General features: G+C 37.0%; 1 protein-coding gene across 1 annotated transcript in view; it reads left to right on the top strand.

The window, feature by feature from the left end:
* The first annotated feature begins 523 nt into the window (after positions 1–523).
* Positions 524–25,918, top strand: part of LOC133533052 (scavenger receptor class B member 1-like) — a 68,354-nt gene continuing 42,959 nt past the window's right edge. The window contains exon 1 of the mRNA XM_061871980.1: positions 524–1,223. Coding sequence (XP_061727964.1) covers positions 968–1,223 — 256 coding nt within the window. The 5' untranslated portion in view covers positions 524–967. The remainder of the gene's footprint in view (positions 1,224–25,918) is intronic.

The following is a 25,918-nucleotide window of genomic DNA, read 5'->3' as shown; positions in this document are numbered from 1 at the left end:
CGAAGGAATTTCCTGAAAAGTTAACGGTTTCAGAGTTATGACTAATGATAATATGACTATCATTACATTATGACTTTCAATAATTATGCCAAACAAAGGGATCCGAGTCGGAATATACGAGTATTATACTCCATGGAAGCGGCAAATTAAAAAATAATGTAGAAACAACCTTACGTTTACGATTTATGCATTTCGCGCTTTTTTGTGACGAAAATGTTTGGCCAGACTTCTTATAATGCCAAATTAAAAAAATATCCTCGCTTTATTATTTTTAATTCTGAAAGGGCACTTATTGACGTCACTGAGGAGAGTAACAAAAACGATTAATTTGACCATAGCAAACCAGTATCTATAAAAGCAAAAACAATCCAAAATGAAGGATAAAGGACTAGAATGTACGATTTTAAAAATTCAAGCCTGTTCCACTCACACAAAGGCAAATGACGTCGTGCTTACGCACTTGGAACGCGTCTGTGCGCGTAGCATTGCGAAATTTTATATAAGAACAAGCAAGCGCCGAGCGAGGCACTAGTAGTCAGCTGTTCGAAGCGAGCCTTAGACATTGTATGCTTAGAAAAAAAAACAGACGCAGCGACGCGCGCGGCGATTTTCCCGCCCGTTTGAAATTAAGAAAAAAACACGTTAAAAAGTAAAAACTAAGACTGTTCAAATCAAATAAGGATTTTTAAATGTGTTTGTTTATGTATAAAATGTATTTTCATCATGTGAGGAAAAGAGTGCAGTGTTATATTATGTGATTACATGTCTTTATAGTGTTTACGTGATTTTTGAATGGACATTCTGCTGCGTTGCGAAACTGGCATTGCTCGAGTTTGTGACATTGAAAGAAAACCAGTGTAATTAAAAAAACGATTATTAAACGTTGGTGTAAACATCTGAAAGTGTCTTAAACTATAATAAATATTCGGTGTATTTTTTTAATCATAGACAATATTAACTTTTTAAAATGAAAGACTTTGGTCAGATCTGGGGTCGAGTGGCGGGTCGTCGATTTTCCGGTGTCAACACAGAGTTGAAAGAAATCGGCAACAATCGATTACAGAAAGGCGATTTTGACACATCGACGTTCGAATCGAATCTAGCCGAGTGCGAGGGATTAAACAATAAGTTTGAGGATTTCGAGTTTAATGAGCGTAAAGATGCGATTATAAATCGATTATTCGAGAGAAGAAGAAAAGGACAGCTCACCAGGCAACCGAAATGTAAGTCTATCGATATTATTATCTCTATGGTTGTAAACAAATATTATTTAGGTTATCTGAAATGTCGCGGCCTATAAATTACCTCTTTTTTATTTGAAATGTCGTATTAACGCATTGTGATATTTTATTTTGTTTATAATATCGTAAATCTGTAAATCGAATACATTTTTGTGAGATTATTGTAAGATCTTATTGGAAATTAAACTCTTTTCTGTCATTGACCGAAGCGTTACCAAAGTTCTCCGTTTTAACTCGAGCATTTCGCTTTGTTCTCATCTATAGGTCGCAATTCTTAACCTCTTGAATTTTTGTGACCAGATTATATGATTAAATAGATTATTTTGTCGATCCTGTTTCGGAATTTTCCAAAATGCGTAAATTGGCATAAAGGACTTAAGCGCCTAGAGCGTCTATGGCGCTTAAGACCACAATGGTTTTAAGCGCCACTCACTGTGATAACGACTCAACGAACTAAGTATTTTTCACTTTTACATTTTCTAAGCTTAACGCGATGTCCACAGCTCACAGAAATACTAATTATTCTAACGTTTAATACATATATAAGTGGAATTACTTATGGTTTTGTTTTCAAATGTAAATCTTTTTTTAACTTGTTTATTTTTCGAGTCACTTTTCATTCAATATCAAAACACCCCTATAATGAAACAGGCGCCAGTAATGGGATGGTATAGACAAATCCTGTAAAACAAGTATTTACCACCAGTTTTTTTCAAAGAGCTGCTTAAGTATAATTTTTCATTGATATTTGTTAGTTTTAAAATTAATGGCGCCATACATCCCATGACGAACAAAAAAACACAGTTTTAATTGGTTAATAATAGTGAAACGAATTACAGTAGCTTTCGTTAAATACAAAGAAAACATAAAGGACGAATTGAACATTCAACTTTTAAAGCGTAAAGCGGTAGAAATTTTATAGTTGTCGGTGAAATATCAAAAATACTCCAATTTTTTTCTTAAATGTCCCATGATTGGTGCGCTTAACATAGTCATCGACAATTGATTTTCGTTTCATATTTTACGTAAATTGTAATAATAATGTAGGTACTTATTGTATTTAAAAAACTTTTACACAAATGCTCATTTTATTAAAATAAACCAGATTGTTAGTGACAGTTTTGTCACAAATTATAAATTAAAATATTAACATTAAGGCGCAACGGAGTTATATATCGTGTCATTAACGATGACGCGAGCCTTGAATCGTAATATGTGGCATTATCTATGAAAAGGGACCTTATTGTCGATGGCGCTTACGCCGCACTGCGTCGCGCAGCGTTGTATTTGTATCGGAACATCTTTTATGACGACGGAAGCGCCATCGACAATAAGGTCCCTTTTCATAGATAACGTCACATATCATGTTGTTAAGAGGCTGTCAATACCTAAAGCGCGCACACTGTCTATTTGTATCGGAGTAAATGAGATAGCACTGTCGCATGTTACTGGGCCTGGGCAAGGGAATAATAAGAAAAATATTTAAATAAAAAAAAGTGAATTATTAGTGTAATATTTTACTCAACAGCGGTTTAGATATAAATGTTTTGAAATTGTGATTTTAATTGCAGACCCATAAGTCAAAACAATAAAGATATAGAACCGTTTAATTGGGATTTTAAGACCAATCTTTGCAATTATTTTCTATCGAGCCGATTTCCTTCAATCATGTATCGAGTACAACCACGGTCTGTGAAATATAATTAATATGAACATATATTTTTCTTACTTGACTAAAACAAATAGTCTTTCTTAAAAAACTGTTTAAGTAACATCAATTTCAAGGACATTGGGTGTTGACAGCCTCTTAAAGGTAAGATTTGAGACATCTGCCCGTCATCGTGGATGACACGAACTAAGTATTTAAGCTGATTTTATTATATTAACGAACTAGTCACTTAAGCGATTAGGACGCCAAGAAACGGGTACAGGTTTATCTAATCGATATTTAATTGACTTAATAGAATTCAAACACACAAAGTACAGAACCCCTAGTATAAATTTATTCGATAGCGTGACGTGACGTACGCGTTTGCGTTAAGTCTCATTTTATTATTTATTTATTTAATCTTTATTGCACAATACATGAAGGTACAAATGGCGGACTTAATGCCTTAAGGCATTCTCTACCAGTCAACCAATGGGTTAAACCAGAAAGATTAAGTAGGTGCAGTGTCTTTTAAAGTAAATGAATTTGTAACCGATACTATACATATATGAATATAAACTATATATAGATAAACTTACACATATAATACACGACGACCGGTTTGGCCTAGTGGGTAGTGACCCTGCCTACGAAGCTGATGGTCCCGGGTTCAAATCCTGGTAAGGGCATGTATTTGTGTGATGAGCATGGATATTTGTTCCTGAGTCATGGGTGTTTTCTATGTATTTAAGTATTTATAAATATTTATATATTATATATATCGTTGTCTAAGTACCCTTAACACAAGCCTTATTGAGCTTACTGTGGGACTTAGTCAATTTGTGTAATAATGTCCTATAATATTTATTTATTTATTATTATTATACTTAATACAAATAAACATACATATATTAATACATACATAATTATACCAAGTGTGAATCATTAAGTTGAAGTTGAAGTTTGTATGAGATTTAGAAACAGCGCGCCAAACGGGATGTTTTGGAAACTCAAAATCCCATACAAAATGAGACTTAACGCAAACGCGTACGACACGTTACGCCATCGAATAAATTTACACTAGGGGTACAGAATACAGGTCCGATTTTGACAGAAAATTAGGAACAGCACAGACATACAGCGTGTATTTTTAATACAACAGCAAATCGAATCGAGGCTCTAAGTGTTTTCAAATTGTCGGATGTCGGATGACATGTGGAGAAAAACAGATGCTAGAAAATGCCCTATAAAATATTAAAATTTTTGTTTCTCTGGATTCGTATCCAACATCCAAAATCGAATCGGATATTGTGAAAACCTTCTTAGGTTTCAATAATGCCATCTCAAAAGGAATTTTTAACCTGCGTGAAACGTAGTCCTCATTTCCCTCTCTGGATATTCTTGAAAATAGTTTGTCACTATTTGTTGTATATCAACCACAGCTATGCCCTTAAGTTTGATTTTTTCGAATTTTAAATGATGATTAGATTTAGAAGCATTTAAAAATTTGCACGAAATCAGTTTTTCACTCCTAATTTTTACAATAATAAAAAAAACGAAAAAATCAAACATAGGGGCATAGCTGTGGCTAATATACATCAAACTATGTGAAAATATTTTCCATAATGTCAATATTTAAAGAGGAAAATGGGGACTACGTTTAAATTGAGAAGCGGCCGTCCCCTTTCCTCTTAACAAACAAAGTGCAATTAATTTTTTTCCAGCGGCTATGTTACGTACATAATCATCATTTATGACACGAACTTAGTATTATACCTCTAGTGTCGCAAAGTCATTTTAAACTACTTCACTACACTGTAATACTAAAATATTTTAATTGCTCTCTTGACGTCAGTAGGGAATACAACCGGTAAATGTTGAAATACCGGTAATTTACATTGTTAAATATTTTATTACCGGTTAGCCTACCCTATGTTATGATATAGAGCATTTTCACATTGTCTTGTATTGTTTAAGAATAATAAATGAATAAATAAATAAATATTATAGGACATTATTACACAAATTGACTAAGTCCCACGGTAAGCTCAAGAAGGCTTGTGTTGTGGGTACTGAGACAACGATATATATAATGTACAAATACTTAAATACATAGAAAACATCCATGACCCAGGAACAAATATCTGTGCTCATCACACAAATAAATGCCCTTACCGGGAATCAAACACAGGACCATCAGCTTCATAGGCAGGGTCACTACCCACTAGGCTAGACCGGTCGTCAAAATGACTCACATAAATGAAAAAATCGCCTTTTGATACAAACGTAGTCCTCATTTTCCTCTCCGAATATTAATAATATTGAAAATATTTTGACACAATTTGTTATATATCGACCACAGCTATGCCCTTACGTTTGATTTTTTTCGAATTTTTAATTAGGTATTATAAGACTAAAGAGTATTTAAAAATTTGTATGTAAACTGTTTTTCACTCCTAATTTATACAATAATAAAAAAAAAACGATAAAGTCAAACTTTATAGCTACTATTAATATACATCAAATTATGCAGGAATATTTTCCATAAGGTCAATATCCAGAGAGGAAAATGGGGACAGCCGTCCCCTTATCTCTTAATAAATAAATAAAAAACATGGAATCGGACTCATCGGACGATGAAAGCGCGTCGTATAAAAAAATATATTTTTTCTGTTAGATATTTATCGCGACCGTGATCTTCGATAGTTACAAAACAGCTATTGCAAAATTGCATTCAACATGAACACCTTGTGTAACCCGTAGACCAGTTTTTGATCAATGTCGCGTAAAATGTACAGAATTCCATCCACATTAAATGGCCTCTAATTTTTCGATATTATGCCATATTTTTTTATTTCTCCTAAGTTTAAATTATAAAATATAAAAAAAAAACAGAAATAATACAAAATACTAATAAACACATTTAAAAAACCTAACTTAATTTGCCGCGAACAGCGGGCGGGGCCCAAGCTGCCGGTGCAGGTGGTCAGGGCCGCAGAGAGAGGAAACCACCGGACCGGACTAACCGCGCCATGTCCAAAACATTATGTCATATAATTATTATGTCAGGGCAAGCCGCGTATAGCAAAGTTATGTTATGGCTATAAAACCGACTAATTACTAATTATTAGGACTAGATTTTCAGTGTCAATGTATCAATGACATCGATATTGGGTAGAAAACTTTTATTGTTGGCTTTGCAAAAACTAGGTAAACAAGAAAACAAACAAATAGTAAAACAAGTAGTATTTGTCGATCTTTCTGAAATCCCAACTATCCTTAGCTAAATCCCAATTCTAATGTAAAATAATTATATCAATATTTAGTTAAATTAAAATTATGCTAAATTCCCTATTCTAATGTAATTATATAAATATTTAGGTTAATTAAAATTATGCGAAATTAGGCAAGAACATATCAAAGATCGCATACCTATTGACCATATACTTGCCATATACTACAAATTATGGTTGTTTACAACTGTTAGAAACTACGTGTTATGATTAATGCCTAATAATCGTAGAAAAAATGAATAACATCCGCATATAGAAATACAATCGTCTATGGTAAAAAAATAAATTGTTATTGTAACGAAAAACCCGTTTTTTATCACTTCGATGGAATTTAGATGTTTTCATAAAACAACAGGCCTATCGCGAAGCTTCGAAAAGAAGTGCGATTGTGTGCACGTTTCCCCCCCACAAAAAATGGCAGAATTTGTACGGTGAGCCCTTGGACTAATAATACTGCGGACGGAGTATCGGTAAAACACAACTGGGATTCCATCATCCACCAATTTCCTAGTATTTACGCGTGACACACAGACATTGACAGTTATCTCTATGCCCTCATCCACCAATTTGCCGTCAGTCGGATCGACATGTCATTTGAGTAAATTGGGGGAGGAAAAATATAAAATATGCCGACATGCGTGGTCAAGTGTTATAAGAATGATACAGATCAGACGAAAAAAAGAGATGGGATAACTAAAGCGAAAATTCCAACTGTTTCATACATTTTAGCTGGTCCATTTTCTATGGGAGGGTAAAAAAATAATTCGCAATTTCGGGGTTGGTCCCATAATAAAAGTTGCTCAGTATAATCCCAAAACCTCCCTGGCAACGGGAATGCACATATTTTTTGGCCACTTTGTATATGCAGCTCGTAAATTATTGCAGGTGACTAAATAAACACCCTGTATAGATAGACGCGATTATACTTAAAAAAACACACCGTATAACGGGGCTGTTTTAAATATTTCGTCATTTCCACTTAGAAATTGAGAAATTGCGAACGAAACGCAACCGTCACTGTCGCACTAACATGGACAAGTGATAGAGAGAGACTACGCTATGCTATGGAGTGTTAACGATTGGCACGTTGGCAAAGAACCCTGGGGGCCTAGCCAAGATTACTACCAAGCGAAGAAGAGTGATAGAGACAATAGCGTTTCGCATCATTTCATTTTTAGCTGATAGTGAATTCTTTAGCGCCTATAATCAATAAAAACTGGCAAACTAGGAAAAGTGCCATCCTGCGAGACAGGCATAGCCTAGTGCAGGTGGGTGAATCAACTTTTTTTGTTTTGTTATCCTGTCCCGTTGTCCAAGGGACAACAGTGGCACAGTTTGTTTGAAGAGACGTTGTATGCCGTTCTATTAACATGCTTAGTAGGGGGCCCATTATGGACATTGGTTATAACGACCACAAAAACGCAAGTTTGATACATTTAAGTACCATAAAATCAGTATTTCAATGAACTTTTGTCCCCTGGACAACTAATCGTAACCATGGCAACGAGTAACGCTAAAAAGTTGATTCTCCCTGGTGTCACGGGCAATTTCTATAACTTGAAACAATAACTAGAATAAGTTTACTTAACCTTGTTTTAATAATAATTATAAGTTTCTCTGTATTAATAAACTATTTTGATTTTCTGCAAACGATACATCTTGGCTAGCATATAAATTTCAAATAACGTTGAAAAACTAATTTTATCTACAGGTTCGCGTATAAATGCGTTCCTACACACAAATACATTAAAAGCGTTGCTCTTTGCATATAAATTCTATGCAAGATAATCCGTTTTAATCGATCTTGAGTGTATCATTGTTTGCATTGAGGGTTTATCCATGTTATACTTAGTAGCCATTATTATCATTAATTAGTATAAGTAGTTAGAATACACATGTTATGCAAGGAATCAGGTATTTTCTTATTAAAGTGAATCATTAGGTACTTAAGGTCAGTTGTAATGACTCAAAGGAAAACTACAATCGATTATTAGAAACAAATAATCGGCCAAGAGCATGTCGGGCCATGCTCAGTGTAGGGTTTTGTGTTAACATTCTGTCAGAACAGACCAAAAGGGGTGTTACTAAATAGTAAGTATCATGTACAGTCGAGTACACAGATATCTTTACAACCCAACGTTTCAAATATATGTCAACGCGACCTTAAAGTCAGTGTCATAGAGGCGTGTAAATATATTATTGGCATGTTGGCTTGTAAAGATGTTGGTGACGTCGACGGAACGAACGGCATTTCCGACCGATACGACCTTTAAACCTTCAAGAAAAGAGCGTACTCCCAGCTTAAAGGCCGGCAACGCACTTACAACCCCTCTGATGTTGCAAGTGTCCATGGGCGGCGGTAATAGCTTGCCATTAGGTGATCCGTCTGCTCGTTTGCCTCCTGTATCAAAAAAAATAAGGGAGTATCTTCGCAGCGCTTTGCATGTATTTTTACTAAGAATAAATTTTTCGCATTAACTCAAAAAAGGATGGACTGTGATCCGTCTGCTCGTTTGCCTCCTGTATCATTAAAAAAAACCTATATACAATACTGTTTATCTTAAAATTAGGTCGAATGAAAAAAAAAATCACTAGAGGTTATGTTGGGGTCGGGGGGTAGCCAAAAACCTCACCCAATATGACCAAGGGGGAGGGATCAAAAATTAGCCGAAAAAACCTCGCGTAATTTGTGCACAAGCTCTAAGTTACAGCAACAAATAGATCACAACAAAAATAAATTGCTTTTTTCTTGTTGTATTAAATATAACAATCCTATTTAAGTACGTCAAAAGCGTATATAAACAATAAACATACATTTTTAACAGGTAGGCAAGTTTCTTTATGCGCCACTTTGTCTCGTAAATCGTCATAATACCATATTAGTTATGTGTCGCACGCAATAACGTTTAAACATCACTGCCGTCTTAACTCATAACGACGTAAGTGCCTATAAGGCGTATGGACATGCAACATAAGTTTGAAAAAACTTATATCTGTGTCGCACAGCGTCCAAATAAGGCACTGCCGTCCTAACTCAAAAATAACTAAATGATTAATATTATAGGGATATTCTTACACAAGTTAACTAAGTCCCGCGATATATATAATATACAAATACTTAAATACATAGAAAACATCCATGACTCATGCACTGACATGTGCTTATCACACAAATAAATGCGCTTACTGGGATTCGAACCCAGGACCATCGGCTTCATACTAGGCCAGACCAGTCGTCAAATGATAATAAGTCATATGGACATACAACTTTTAGTATTAGTTTTTAAATTGGATAAAAATTAAATATGCATTGTATCGCACGGCGTTTAAAAACGGCACTACCGTGGTAACTCAAATAGATGTATGTGACATTGAGGCATGTGGACATACGACTTTTAGTTTTAGTTTTTGAATTGGATAATACTTAGATATGCTTTGTGTCGCGGCCGTCGCGGGGCGTTAAATACGGCAGTACCGTGGTAACTCAAATAGATGTATGTGACATTGAGGCGTTTAGACATACGACTTTTAGTGTTAGTTTTTGAAATGGATAAATCTTAGATATGCATTGTCGCACGGCGTTAAAAACGGCACTACCGTGGTAACTCAAATAGATGTATGTAACATTGAGGCATGTTGACATACGACTTTATGACTTAATGGTTTAAGTTTACTGTTTCCTGGTCCTATGCGTAATATTATGTTGAGGTTAAGGTCGATCACACTGACATTTTAATAGAAAAAGGCTTTATGTGCACATACATTAAGTCTTTGCAGAGTTTTTGTCTTGAAAAAATACTGAATATTCTAAGACATATTTTTATATAGAACACCCTTCATATAAATATTACAGCTTTTATATTATATTTCAAATAGGCCGGTTCATAATTATAAAGATTTAATTCCAATTTATTCAATAGAGAAACGTTAATGGCGGAATGGAGTTGACGTCCGACTTTTAATCTGGAGGTCACAGGTTCAAATCTGCCGGCCTAGCCAAGGTGACGATCGCTATAGCTTCGACAACGAAACGCTTTGTGTCTCACTCTTCCATATATGTGCGACAGTGACAGTTGCGTTTCGATCGCTACGGAGCGTAAGCGATTTGCATGTTGGCTACGCGACCTGGTTCAAAGAGAATTGGGTAATAGGCGAATTGTCAAAGTAAATTTTGTAGCCAACTTTTACTGCCATCTTTCGACTCAGGACTGAAACTCTTAGAATGATATATGGCTATTTAGCCCATGTTCTTTCACTGATATGTGTTAAATATCAAACGGTGTCGCCATCTACTCGTGTCTAGGCCAAAGGTACATCTCCATCTATTGGAGCATACATTTTTCATGATTTTTTGAGGCACGTTTTTTTCTTGGTCTTTTTTATCTTATATCTTCGATACCAATGAATATCATTAGATATTTACCCCTAACTTTTCGGAATCGTGAGGAAATCAGCATTACGTACGTGAAGAAATTCAAAGGGTATATGTGAAGTCCCCAACCCGCATTGGGCCAGCGTGGGGACTATTTATATCCCGAGCCCTCTCGCACATGAAGAGTTTTGTGCCCAACAGTGGGACGAATATATATATATATATTTTTATGTCTGTCTGTTTGTCTGTCCGTCTGTCACCAGGCTGTCAACCGTGATAGTTAGACAGTTGAAATTTTCACAGATGATGTATTTCTGTTGCCGCTATAACAACTAATATTAAAAAGTGCGGAACCCTCGGTGGGCGAGTCCGACTCGCACTTGTCCGGGGTTTTTATACCACGTCGGTGGCAAACAAGCATACGGCCCGCCTGATGGTAAGCAGTCTCCGTAGCCTATGTACGCCTGCAACTCCATAGGAGTTACATGCGCGTTGCCGAACCTAACACTCCGCACCCTTATTGAACTCTGGCAATCTTACTCCCCGGCAGGAACACAACACTATGAGTAGGGTCTAGTGTTATTTGGCTGCGGTTTTCTGTAAGGTGGAGGTACTTCCCCAGTTGGGCTCTGCTCTAGATCTGGAATGACATCCGCTGTGCTGTGCCCTACCACACAAAGCGAGATGACATTCACAATGCCTATACCTCTCTTTTGGACGTAGTTTAAGGACGTACCCGGGTCCATATAGGCTGGATTAATAAATACAAGTATTGAATTTATTTAATACATCGTGCTCGTGTACGAGTCACGATGGTATTTGCATGTTTACTTAATAAATACTCATGTACGTGTTTACATAGTTTTTATGCAAGTTAATCAAAACAATCCGAATCCGTCTACTTTTTTTGTACGAAACTATTATGTATATTTAAACCAGGGATCAGAACCGGTTTTTTGCAAAAACATCGAAATAACCATATATTTCGGTTTATTTTATACTCAAAATGTAGGACTCAGTTGTGTTTTTAGATAACGACTTCGTATTATTAGATTGCCCGATTAGGAATGAAATAATTAATAAAGAACGAAAAAATACCGTTTTCGTTCCCATACAAAAAATACCGGTTTCCGATCCCTGATTTAAACAAACACAATTTTCAACGGCAACGCGCATATAACACTGAAGTAGCAGGCGTCCATAGGCTACAGTGACCGCTTACCATCAGGCGGGTCGTATGCATGTTTACCACCGACGTGGTATAAAAAACCGGACAAGTGCGAGTCGGACTCGCCCACCGAGGGTTCCGTACTTTTTAATATTAGTTGTTATAGCGGCAACGGAAATACATCATCTGTGAAAATTTCAACTGTCTAATTATCACGGTTGACAGCCTGGTGACAGACGGACAGACAAACAGACAGATAGACAGCGGAGTCTTAGTAATAGGGTTTTTACCCTTTGGGTACGGAACCTAAAAACATCACAAAAACCCGACACTATTTTTGGAAACATTTTTTCTGGGTGCCATTTACTTGTTCTTTGCATCATTATTTTTCTTTTTCCCTTCCAGATAAGTAACATTATGTATTTCTTTATAGTACCTGGGCGACCGAGCGTTGCTCGGTTATAACTATTTATTGTAATATGGTGGTGTATAGGTGATAATCTTAACTACATTTTTTTTACTAAATTAAACTTGTCAAAATCAATAAAAATTAAAAAATTATATATAAACTTGAACATATAAAAAAAAAACAAAAGTTAGTCACCGGGCGAGATTCGAACCCGTAACACTCGTGTAGCAGTCCGCGTCTTAACCCGCTGGACCAGACGGACAGTGGCCGGCAATACGAAATTAGCGACCATATTCTGCGTCGAAAGAAAAACGCATGAAAACTCGAATACACGCGTTTTCCCAAACATAAGACTAATCTATTGTACACGTGGAAGAATAAGAGGGAGGCCTTTGCCCAGCAGTGGGACAGTATGGGCTCATAATAATAATAATAAGATAGATTGTATACCTCCAAAAACCCCCATATACCAAATTTCAGCGAAATCGTTAGAGCCGTTTCCGAGATCACAGAAATATATATACATATATATATGTATACAAGAATTGCTCGTTTAAAGGAAATAAGATTTACTATATAATTATGGTGATGGTCGAAGTGGCATAAAATAATTTTCTTTCCGGGCAATATCCGGGCAGTACCCAAAGGGTAACTGGACCCTATTACTAAAACTCCGCCGTCCATCTGTCACCAACCTGTTGTATCTCATGAACCGTGATAGATAGTTGAAATTTTCACAGATGATGTATTTCTGTTGCCGCTATAACAACAAATACAAAAAAGCACGAAACCCTCAGTGGGCGAGTCCGACTCGCACTGGTCCAGTTTTTTACCTTCGCTCCAAAATCGCAGTCGGCAGTAATGTCGCGCTGCAGTACTGCCGGAGTACAGCTGCGGTCAGAATCCGAACAGTACCTTTAGACTTGTCGACGTGTTTGTTCTGAATAGGAAGATCGAGACCAGTCTCGCGCGTCATGAGATAATTCCGCTAATCGAGGGCGGAGGTATGTATCCATTCTAATCCGGGAAACCCTTTAAAATTATAAAGGTTATTTTAGCGAAGGTGTCGATTTCCTTTACTGTTTAGTGTATTCATCATTTTAAAGTTATAAAAACCATTTATTCGTTTTAAATCTGGATCCCGATCTTACAATACATTACAATTCTAATGCTTTTTTATTGCACAACCTCGAAATAACATCTTCAAATACACATAATACATACAGACAGAGGTAACAACAGGCGGTCTTATCGCTAAAGAGCGATCTCTTCCAGACAACCTTTAGGTAGTGGAGAAATGATAATATTCATTTAGGATGTAAGGGCGTAGCCAGCCAGTGAACTATGGGGAGGGGAGGGGCGCAGATGCCGCAGAGGGGCATACATTGTATGTAAAATGTGAGCCCTACGGGGGGCAGCTGCCCCCTCCTCCCCCCTGCCTGTACCTGCCTACGCCCTAGATAGACCATATGTATATTCCTTTTTTAAGGTCGTAATTTCAACGATTAAGGTTGTGTGTTGTCGTTGACACTACTTACATTTAGACTACTTATCCAAAACCAGTTCACCTACCTGCCTAGTAATTTATTTTAAACATACCTATTCGTTCAATACCTTACAATATGCCTATTTTGCTTCGCACTGGCTAATTGTACTCCAACTTTTTTTTTACATATGAAAACTATGTATATCACAAGTTACAACATAAATAAATAAATATAAATATTATAGGACATTATTACACAAATTGACTAAGTCCCACAGTAAGCTCAATAAGGCTTGTGTTGAGGGTACTTAGACAACGATATATATAATATATAAATATTTATAAATACTTAAATACATAGAAAACATCCATGACTCAGGAACAAATATTCATGCTCATCACACGAATACATGCCCTTACCAGGATTTGAACCCGGGACCATCAGCTTCGTAGGCAGGGTCACTACCCACTAGGCCAGACCGGTCGTCATAACATGATAGTAGTGATGCTCTTTATATCGCAAGTATATATCAACATACCTTACTACTATATAAAAAAATTAAAACTAAAATTGTATTAAATATTCGAATTTAGGAACAATTTTAGGAGCAAAGTAGTCAAAGTACACACATTTTACGGTGTCTGTTCCTATGTTCGCTCTGTGTGGTAGGGCACAGCACAGAGGATGTCATTCCAGATCTAGAGCAGAGCCCAACTGGGGAAGTACCTCCACCTTACAGAAAACCGCAGCTAAATAACACTAGACCCTACTCATAGTGTTGTGTTTCTGCCGGTAAGGTTGCCAGAGCTCAACAAGGTTGCGGGGTGTTAGGGTCGGCAACGCCCATGTATCTCATCTGGAGTTGCAGGCGTCCATATGCTACGGAGACTGCTTACCACCAGACGGGCCGTATGCTTGTTTGCCATCGACGTAGTATAAAAAAAGTATAAATCCATTTAAAATGATATTATATCTCACATATATGTATGTACCTACTTATATGTGTGTCATCATATTTCACATAAACAAGTTTACCCAAAATAGACATAACAAAGTAAAAGATGTAAGTATAATAATGTAGGTCCAAGGTGAACTTACACTCCTACTTACACAAGTACTGTAAACAACTGTTCTTGTTTATGTTTACCTACTTTTATACAGTTGAGAATACTCCACGTCAACATGACCAAAGAGAATTAAGAAGACCAAGAGTGTTCACCCCATACAACGGTTTTATTACCAAAAATACTATTATTTTCGTAGTCTACATCTAGCGTCAAGTAGCGGAACTCTCAGTACTGCTACGCGACAATAGATGTCGCGGCAAACAAAAAGTCTAATGATCAACGATTTTCCGCTGATATTATAACCAGAGTAACCGGAACTCTATTTTCAACTCCTACGCTTACTCTGGTTATAATATTAGCTGAAAATCGTTGAGCATTAGATTTTTTGTTTGCCGCGATATCTGTTGTCGAGTAGCAGTTCTGACTGTTCTGAGAGTTCCGCTCCTTGACGCTAGATGTCAACTACGAAAATAATAGTATTTTTGGTAACAAAACCGTTGTATGGAAGCACTCTTGGTCTTCTTAATTGTCTTTGACTTGACACTGCTATAAATCAATGACTTATTAATAAATAAATTAATAAATATTACACAAATTGACTAAGTCCCACAGTAAGCTCAATAAGGCTTGTGTTGAGGGTACTTAGACAAAGATATATATAATATATAAATACTTAAATACATAGAAAACACCCATGACTCAAGAACAAATATCCATGCTCATCACACGAATAAATGCCCTTACCAGGATTTGAACCCGGGACCATCGGCTTCATAGGCAGGGTCACTACCCACGAGGCCAGACCGAATGACTGTTTGAAATCAATCTGTAGTCCACTTTCTGCGATCGGTTTCTAATTTTCTCGGGCAGAGCATCAAATGTCATTATCTCATTAACATATCAAATGGACATTTATGTGAAAGTGATGTGTTTACTATTCCATGAACGTAATTAATTCTAAACAATTAAGTGACGTGTAAAGAATTTAAATTTAAATTTCATTTCAAACATATTTACATGCCATTATAGACACAACCAATGCGTCAATGGTTTAAGTTAATGCAAAGAGAATTTAAAATATAGGTGTATTGTCAAAGAAAACTTTGTGACGACGTAAATTTACTGCCATCTTTCGACACATAATTAAAACTTGTAGAACGCCATTTGACTTTGATCCTCATTATTTTACTGATATTAGTTAAATATCAAAAAGTGGCGCCATCTATTATGTCAAAAGCCAAAGGTCTATATAGGTAAAAAACTTAAGTACGTCACCTGTTGTATGTAGTTGTGACGTATTCGAATAGACAATAATGTTTAAAAGACACACACAAACAAAACAAATGTCTATTCGAACACGTCACAACTACATACAACAGGTGACTTACTTAAAAGTTTTTTACCTATACCTCCCAGCATGATTTCGAGCGATGGCGCCATAACCTTTAGGTAGTGCCCGGTAAGATGGTGCCACTTTTTGATATTTAACGAATTGAACACATATCAGTGAAAGAATAAGAATCAAAGTCAAACGGCGTTCTAAAAGTATTAATTGTGTGTCGAAAGATGGCAGTAAAGTCACGTCGATACAAAGTTTTCTTTGACAATACACCTCTATTTCAAAGTATCTTTCGTTAATGTAAAAAACTCGCAGTAGATTTTAAGGTCAGCGAAGCTTATTCTGACTGTAAGAACAGAATATCAATTTGATTTCTATCACTTTTAGTCATGAATCTAGTATAACTGGATCAGACATGAGCGATGGGGGGAATGACCGAACGGGATAGACTTATGGAACTTTCAGTAGGAGTAGCAGAAAAAGCGCTATTATTGTTTGTTCTTGTCACAGTCTTTTTTTTATTCCCCACCGTAAATTTTAGTAAGGAAACAAATAACACGACCAAATTACGTAGATTGTTTTTGGTATGTTGTCAGGAATGTTAAAACGTGTTTTTAATTTTATCTCATTGCGTATGTTCTGTCCCTCACGGGCGCACGCGTATAGCACATCTATAGGATCCTACACCGTCTATGCTTTTAGTGCAACAGAGAGACATTATGACCGCTCTACTCTACGGGCCATCATACTGGCTCGCTAAGATGGGCCAGCGTGTATGGAGATGGTACTGTGGTGTCGTATAGCGATGGGCCACGGCCAGTGATGGTGGTATCGCATCAACACGTGGCCCATTCCATAGTGCGTGCTCTCAACCATCGCATGGGCATCTTGCTGTTCCAACGCGGTCCATTTACCAGGAGCCATTATCGTTACGTTCGCTACGGCGCAAACGATTGGAATCTTGGCCAGGCCCCCAGTAATTGTCTTGTACAATGGAAACGCGGCAAATTACTGGTTATTTGTAAATGACGTTTCAATTTATAAACAACAACATAGTTGACGTATGCGCTGAGGGAAATTTCCCGTCTCTTTTATTTCTTGTTTTATATTGACCAAAAAGAATTTGAAATGAATAATTTAATAGGCCGAGCCCTCTCGCACATGAGAGGAGGCCTGTGCCCAGCAGTGGGACGTATATAGGCTGAATTATTATTATTATTATTAATTTAAAAGGATTGAAATTTTAAAAGGAAGGTGATGAAATATGTTGGCTCACTGGATATCCCATAGTAATTCGCCACAGATTCAGAGATGCCTTAAAAATACTTAATAAAATATTTGTATATAAGTAGTTAATAATTGTTATCAAATGATAAAGAAAAAAAAAATAGAGGTGGATTGTCAAAGTAAATTTTGTAGCCACAGTAAATTTATTGCCAGATGGCACAAGATTAAAAATTTAGAACGCCATTTGACTTTGACCCATATTATTTCGCTGATATGTGTGCAATTTGTTATATATCAAAAAGTGGCGCCATTTACTAGAGGATTGGCCAAATGTTATGGCGCCATCGCTCGAAAAGATGCCGCCATGATGTCATTAACTTGTCTATACATGTAATGGCGCGAGCGAGACGCACGATAACTCAATTATTATGTAGATATCATTCTAAACCATAGGTATTGACATTTGTATTGCCATATCATTTAGGTATTAAGCCGTTTTCTAAACAAGCTCTTAAATAATAAAAATGGTTTTGGTAAAAATTACATTTTTGGTACGGGCTTTTATCGCTGGCTGTACTTTTCCATCCACACGATGTACGATGAGTATATTACATCGAGACAATTCTAAAAACCCCAAACACAATTAGGTTGCGTTGTTTTATCACAGAGTTTTCATGGCGACCTCTTGTGTCCATCATCAGTTCAGCTCGATGGCACCATAATATTGCATTGTCACCCGACTTACATAAGTATGCCAATTTTCAGCTCAATCGAAAACCGGGAAGCGGGTCACATTTAGCTTCCAAGATTTGACCCAAACATACCTACATAATAAACAGGGGCCCATTTCTCGAATTATTAGTCTAATATTATTAGTGTATTGCCATGATAACCCATACGACTTGACAGGGGCCCATTTCTCGTATTTCTTAAATCGTATAGGTTACTATGGCAACACACTAATAATATTAGACTAATACCGTTCGAGAAATGGGCCCAGTTCGTAAATTAATAATTTTAGTCTAATACCGTTCGAGAAATGGGCCCCAGGGTAAGTTAAATAAAAGCTTGTAAGAACACACATAAGAAATAAACCATGATCTAACACAATTATAGAGAAAAAATCCACGCACACGTCATTAACATTGTGTTGTATCATTGTTTACTTATATATGATAATTGGGAATGGCCAATAATCTACATCCTTTTTGCTGGTAGCAAAAAAAGTAAGTAGAAGGCACAGCCATGAACTTAAATTCTTGAGTCATTTAGGGTTTACGTTACATTGGACATTTTATACCGTTAGTTTTGACAAACAAATTATCTTGAACCCTACATGGTGACTGATACTGACATGTTGACTCGGCATTTTGCTTTTTTTGCATTGCTCGGCATTAAACTTCTAGACCGAGTCAGGAATGTCGAGATCCGACGCCGCACCAAGGTGCAAGACGCAGGTGAGGTCATTAACAAGCAGAAATGGAATTGGCCAGGCAGAGTGATGGCAGGTGGACCAAAATGTTGACAGATTGGTGGCCGCTTTCGGACGAAAGAAGCGGCTGGCGTCCGTTGGTTCGATGGGTGGATGACATTCGAAAAATCGCGGAACTCTTCTAGATGTGACTAGCCCAGGACCGGGATAAGAGGCGTAAACGAAGAGAGGCCTATGCTTAACAATTAAACTCCCTGACTTACTATGATATATGAAATTTATTTCGCGTTTCGTGACCGAAGGGCGACAAATAGACTATTTGACTGAGCGAGCGTGAAGCATCTCCTTTAGCTTGATTAATATGATTCCAATACTATTCAAATAACGACTGTGCACACTCTAATTGTCTGTTAGTCACCTAAAATCATTTTTAATACAGTCGAGCTTATTGAGTTTTTAAAGGTGTTTATTGCTATTATTTGCTGTCGTCATTTCGCGGAGCGGTAATGCCCCAAAGATTGTGTACCGATTGTTTCGAATGTTAAAAGGAAAGGGGAATTTTAGCTAAATATATCCGACGCAGCTGGAACAAAATGTTGACAGATTGGCGTCCGTTGGCTCGGGTGGACGACATTCGAAAAATCGCGGGACACTTCTGGATGCGACTAGCCCAGGACCGGGATAAGTGGCGTACACGAAGACAGGCCTATGCTCAGCAGTGGGCGACTGGAGGCTAAAATGATGATATCATTCGCGCTAATGAGATTGGCTCCTAAAATTAGTGCCATTTAGGCGATAAATCCTGCGTAAAAATCGTCGCCATCTATACAAATGCCAAAGGTATAGCAGCATCGTTTCGAGCGATGGCGCCATAACCTTCAGGTAGTGCCCGGTAAGATAGCGCCACTTTGTGATATTTAAGAAATTGAACACATATCAGTAAAATAATAAGGATCAAAGTCAAATGGCGCTCTAAAGTTTTAATTATGTGTCGGAAGAAGGCAGTAAATTTACTGTGGCTACAAAGTTTCTTTGGCAACTTTGTGACGATGCTTGTACGGATTACATTTGTGTGATTTTTGTTCTGACAAAGCATGTGGCGGATTAACTTTACATTCCACATGTCTCTTAAGTTAATTAACATTCGGTAGGTACGTATTGCAGACTTCATATACCATTGAAACGAAGCATGATTTGACCACGTGTTGACATTTGTCTTTCAACGGAAGCATTGTTTAATTTCCGTAGGTAAAATACTGTTTTAGTCGATTTTTATCTTGTTTTTTTTTTTTCGTCAGAATTTGATAAAGTTTGGTGAATATATTTTGACAAGCTGGTGGCCTAGCGGTAAGAGCGTGCCACTTGCAATCCGGAAGTCGCGGGTTCAAACCCCGGCTCGTACCAATAAGTTTTTCGGAACTTATGTACAAAAAAACACCTGATGTTTACCAGTCGCTTTTCGGTGAAGGAAAACATCGCGAGGAAACCGGACTAATCCCAATAAGGCCTAGTTTACCCTCTGGGTTGGAAAGTCAGATGGCAGTCGATTTCATAAAAACTAGGGCCTACTCCAATTCTAGGGATTAGTTGCCAAGCGGACCCCAGGGTCCCATGAGCCGCGGAAAAATGCCGGGACAACGTGAGGACGATGATGATAATAGTTTGGCAAGCTATTTCCAGTTTTCCATTCACCGCTGAACTACGCTAGTAACGCTACGTCGTAGCCGATAACATGGATTTCCCGATAGGTAGCGGAAATGCTTCGTAAAGACAAAAACAACGTGTTGTGACTAGCGCTGAATGCGTTAACTATATTACTACCTGTCTATATAAAGCGGCTGTTTTATGTATCTATTTATAGTTATGACTCGCAAATTTAAATATGCCAATTTATACCACTTCATTAATTTATATTCAAAATTAATAAAATACATATAAAGTTCTTGCAAAATAACAGACAAATTTACGACGCCATTTCATTGTGAATTCGCTTCAAAATGGCGGATAGTTTGAGAATATAGACGTTTAATTTTAAATATAACTCTATCGGAGTAAACTGCGTATTTTATTAACTAGATAGATATTAACGCATAGATGTTTAGTAAACCTAAGACTTAAGGAGTGCCCCAAGGTTGGATATTGGATACAATGTTTCTAAATACATATTAACTTCGCCTGCAACCTAATATGTAATAAAATCTTGCTAGTCGATTTTAACCTACTTCACATCATTTACTTTACTGTATACAATATATATTACACCACAATCATTTTCTTTCGCATATATTAACGGGGAGTTTTCCGAGAAATTGTTCGGATTAATCCCTGCCGCTTCTTTCCACCAGCGCTCTACGCGTCAATGGTTGGAAGTCTTCAACTGTGCGTTTCTCCAGAAACTTCCTGCCTCGTACAACTGTACCCCTAGTATAAATTTATTCGGTAGCGAAACGTGACGTACGCGTTTGCGTTAAGTCTCATTTTGTATGGGATTTTGAGTTTCCAAAACGTCCCGCTTGGCGCGCTGTTTCTAAATTTACACTAGGGGTTCTGAATTGTGGATAAAAAGTTTTTTAAGGAGCATTTGAAGAGCCATATTTTAGTGTAAACTATTATTGCCGAAAGTAAATAGTTATGTTACACAATCAACTAACTCATCATGATGTTACTAATCAGTGACTCATCGACAGAAGTCGATGATATTTGGTTACTTTATTAGCGGAGGCATTTTGGAATTGTCATAGTGATTGTTCATTCATTAACTTATGAACTTATGATTGAAATTTCCGTACCTGGTGCAAAGGTTATCCATCGCCATTCAACGTGGCAATGTGGCGTTAAGGATGACTCACACCAGACCGGGCCGGGGCCGGGCCGGTCTAGCGTGAGTCATCCTTTATGGGTACCTTTTCGCCGGGGACAACTCGGGGGGGGGGGGGGGGGCTTTTTGACTAGACTTAAGTTACTAAGTTTTGTTTTATTTAAATATTGTTTAACATAAACATTAATAATAAATCATAAAAGATAGTATTTTGAAACTAAAACTCATTTATACCTACTTGGTTGGTATGGATTAGTGACACAAAAAAGGAGTTATAGCTTTTCACTATCTATAGCTCCCGGGGGAACAAAATAGGCCTTTGTCCTTCAGTACACCTGTATGAAATTAGATTTTTTTCGATCACGTGTTATTGAAATTTAAAACTCTATAATAACACATTCCAATATTGGATGATGATGTTATTACTATCAATGTGTAAGTTGTATAATATTCTCAAAATTTCCGAATTTTTATAAGTAAATTCTCATGAAGTTTCCACTTAAAAAGTTTCCGTTCAGATTAGAGAAAGATTTCCAAAGTAATTAAAGATTACTCAAAAAACGGCCTCCTAGCCTGTAGGGCTAAGATAGCCGGCTCTTTATCATTTGTCACCATACCTGTCATGTTCTAACAAGTATGTAAGCGCGAAAGTGACGGGAATAGTGACAAGTGATAAAAATGGAATCATGCTGCCACCGCTGGTCGGTAATGACTCTGCTTATAAATAGCAGGAGGTCCCAAGTTCTAATCCTGGTAAGGGCATTTATTTGTGTGTTCGTCACAAATATTCGTTCCTGAATTATGGATGTTTTCTATATTTTAACCTTTTCACCGGCATTGACTTGATATAAAGTCATGACCTGCCCCGCACGCCACAACTTCTTATCGAGTCGTGGTTTTAGTCAGGTTTGTGTACGTGCAAGTTTTGACGGGGCGTTGATGACACTTTATTGCTTCATTGACGTGGCGGCGCAAAGGCTAAGTATTTTTAATAACAAAACTTCCGTGACAGACATATTAAATAGAGTTCGAACGGAGTGAGACATGTCGAGCACATTCTACTTAAAATACGTGAGTGACCCGTTTTAACATATTTAAAAGGTTAAGTATTTATCTATATCTACGAGTATCTATATATCGACGTCTAGAACTCACAACACAAACTTTATTCAGCTTTCTGTATGGCTAAGTCGATTTGTGTAAGATTGTCTCAAGATTTATTTTATTAAAACGGTGTCTGTCGATAGTAATCTATGGTTTAACGACAATATCGGCATTTCACACATTAATACCCGTACTTAAACAGCTCGATAAATATTGTATAACATATTTACTTAAAGTATGTTATGTACTTAGTCAACAACTAATGATTGCTTTAATAGCTGTCAAGTGCGAGCGTATATAATATTTTAGTAAGTTTGTAATAAATTTTAAAACGTTGTTTGTCAATGATACGCGCTGAAATACGATGTGGGTTTGATTTCTTTAGAAATTTGTATATTTTTGTCATTAATGCAAACTTATTATGTAATTGTCTTTCATGAAATAAGGCATCTAATCTAACCTTTCGGGTTCAAATCCTGATAAGGGCATGTATTCGTGTGATGAGCATGGATATTTGTTCCTGAGTCATGGGTGTTTTCTATGTATTTAAGTATTTATAAATATTTATATATTATATATATCGTTGTCTAAGTACCCTCAACACAAGCCTTATTGAACTTACTGTGGGACTTAGTCAATTTGTGTAATAATGTCCTATAATATTTATTTATTTATTTATTTAATCTTTATTTTTTATTTGGATTCACTGTTGAAATTTAGAGTTGGTTGCATAATTCCGATGACAATCGATAATATTTCCAAAAAATGGAGCTGATATGAAGATGCAGTCGAAAGGTGACCAAAGGAACTGGTTCGAAGTCGGAAGGTAACCAAAGAAACTGGTTCGAAGTCGGACGGAAGGTAACCAAAGGAACTGGTTCGAAGTCGGAAGGTATCCAAAGAAACTGGTTCGAAGTCGAACGGAAGGTAACCAAAGGAACTGGTTCGAAGTAGGAAGGTAACCAAAGGAACTGGTTCGCAGTCGGAAGGTAACTAAACGAACTGGTTCGAAGTCGGAGGGTAACCAAACGAAACAGAATAGTATTCCATCAACGAGTTCCACAAATTCCACAAACACAGTTAGTAGTTATGCTCATTGGGAAGGTATCGAGAAGCACTTGATAGATAGGTATACAAATGAGAAAAATTACAATCAGCAATAAAAGTGTGTCACAAAAATAAAAATCAGTTTTTTTGGTTACTTAGGTACAGTCACGTCTGAAAACATCGACACGATCGAAGTGCCAAAAATATGTATACACGACCTTATGGCCCATGTATTAGGGTAGTGTATACATATTTTTGGCACTTTGTCCGTATCAATATTTCCAGACGTGACCGTACCTAATATGTAACTCAATCGAAATAAAAGCCCCAAATTAAAAACCCCTAAATACGTGTTTTTTTTAAAAATTTGTACTCGTAAAAAAATTGTGGAAATCCTTCCTTTATCATTTGGAGTTTAAGAGGTCTCGTTTGATAATTTATCAAAATCGTTTCAGTAGTTTCCAATCTACGGTGAAACATCTTTATAACAATACTAAATTTATAAGTTCTATATTTAGTCGCGTAAAAACAGATAGAAACATAACCTTACTTTTCACATGTAGGCTTATAATGGATATACAAACAGGTTACAAAATAAACAATCAATTAGCCCGAAGGTTTGCCTGTATGTCTGTTAAAGTATACAACTAACAAGGAGGACGATTCAGATTCGCAAGTTGTGCAATTTGATTTCATCATGACTTTCATCCGTGTATCTCGCTTACACCGTACGAGTTGACACTTGACGTAAACTTTAGCGACTGCGTAAACTGCAGTCCGTCTCGCTCGCACTGATGAATTTGCGCGATAGAGAGGGAATGCGATCTAGTTCCCGCAGTCGCTAAGCCGTGTAGATATGTAAGTTACGGACAGTTTTCAAACAGTTGAACACATCCAGGAATTTTCGGGGTCTTTTTTCCAGAAAGTTTCATTTTGACAATGGATAGTTTCTTTCCCCATACAAAATGTGAGAAGTTACCTAAATATTTACATGTCGAAATCTTTAAAGGTTAATCAAATTTATATTGACACATCTAGGCTACCCCAGTCAAATACAAAATAATAAAACTAGTGGCTCTGAGAGCTGTAGACCTCGGGCATCTTCATGCCTCCGCCATTTTGAAAAATGTCCAAATACTGAATCGAAGAAAAAACTATATAATCTTCGAACCTGCTCACCAAATTTCGCGAAAATTGGTTGAAAAATGCGACCTGTAGAGAACATCCAGACATACAAAATAATTTTTGCACAAGCTTAATTTGATGTGTTCCCAAAATATCAATAACAAATCAATAAAAGCTTTTTGAAATTCGAATTTCTCCCCAGTTTTAAATGTTTTAATAATTACAATTGTTTGCAAGTGGGGGAATTAAGCCATTAAATTTAATTATTGATGAGTTGAAACGACATTTCCTGAAATCTTTTTTTGCGATTATACAGGATGGACGAAAAAAGCATATAGTCTTTATTAGCGTTATCAATTAGTACATACAAATATACTTATGTTATTAATTTTTCAATTCACACTTGACATCTCCCGATTTCCATGAGAAAATTGTCATGCAAGTTTGCACTTAGAAATTTCCCGTTCGGATTAAAGATTATTACTCAATGTTGTTAACTGTTGACGGCTGATTCATTTAACCACCAGCACCGCTTATCGTATTTTCATATTTTGTTGGGGCCGTGTGCTTGTTTGCCACCGACGTAGTATAAAAAAACATTTACGTCACTTATTGGCGTATATTTATATGTTATAGAACCCCCCCACCCACGTTGAGCTCTGGCAACCTTACTCAAACGGCAGGAACATAACACTATGAGTAGGGTCTAGTGTTATTTGGCTGCGGTTTTCTGTAAGGTGGAGGTACTTCCCCAGTTTCCCCTGCTTTAGATCTGGAATGACATCCGCTGTGATGTGCCCTACCACACAAAGCGAGATGACATTCACAATGCCCATATCTCTTTTGGACGTAGCTTAAGGACGTACCCGGGTCCAAAATATCATGATATCACAAGCCTATAGGGAGCGTGTGAACTGTAGGAGGCAGCACAGGAGCCGTCAGATTTTTGGCGCGAGGCGTAAATGTGACGTTTATTGTTCCGATGTAGCCCACAAGATGGCAGAAACTACTATGCACAAGGAAACACGTGACGTGAAATGTACATGTTTATGGTTCCGATTCAGGCCACAAGATGGCAGACCCTCCAACGCGCACGGTCCCTATAGCTCGTGTTATCCACGATTCGTCAAATATAACCTTT

Source organism: Cydia pomonella, chromosome 28 (assembly GCF_033807575.1).
Source record: "Cydia pomonella isolate Wapato2018A chromosome 28, ilCydPomo1, whole genome shotgun sequence".
Taxonomy (NCBI): Eukaryota; Metazoa; Arthropoda; class Insecta; order Lepidoptera; family Tortricidae; genus Cydia; species Cydia pomonella.
Note: the sequence above shows the minus strand (reverse complement) of the source record. Positions and strands in the feature narration are given on the sequence as shown.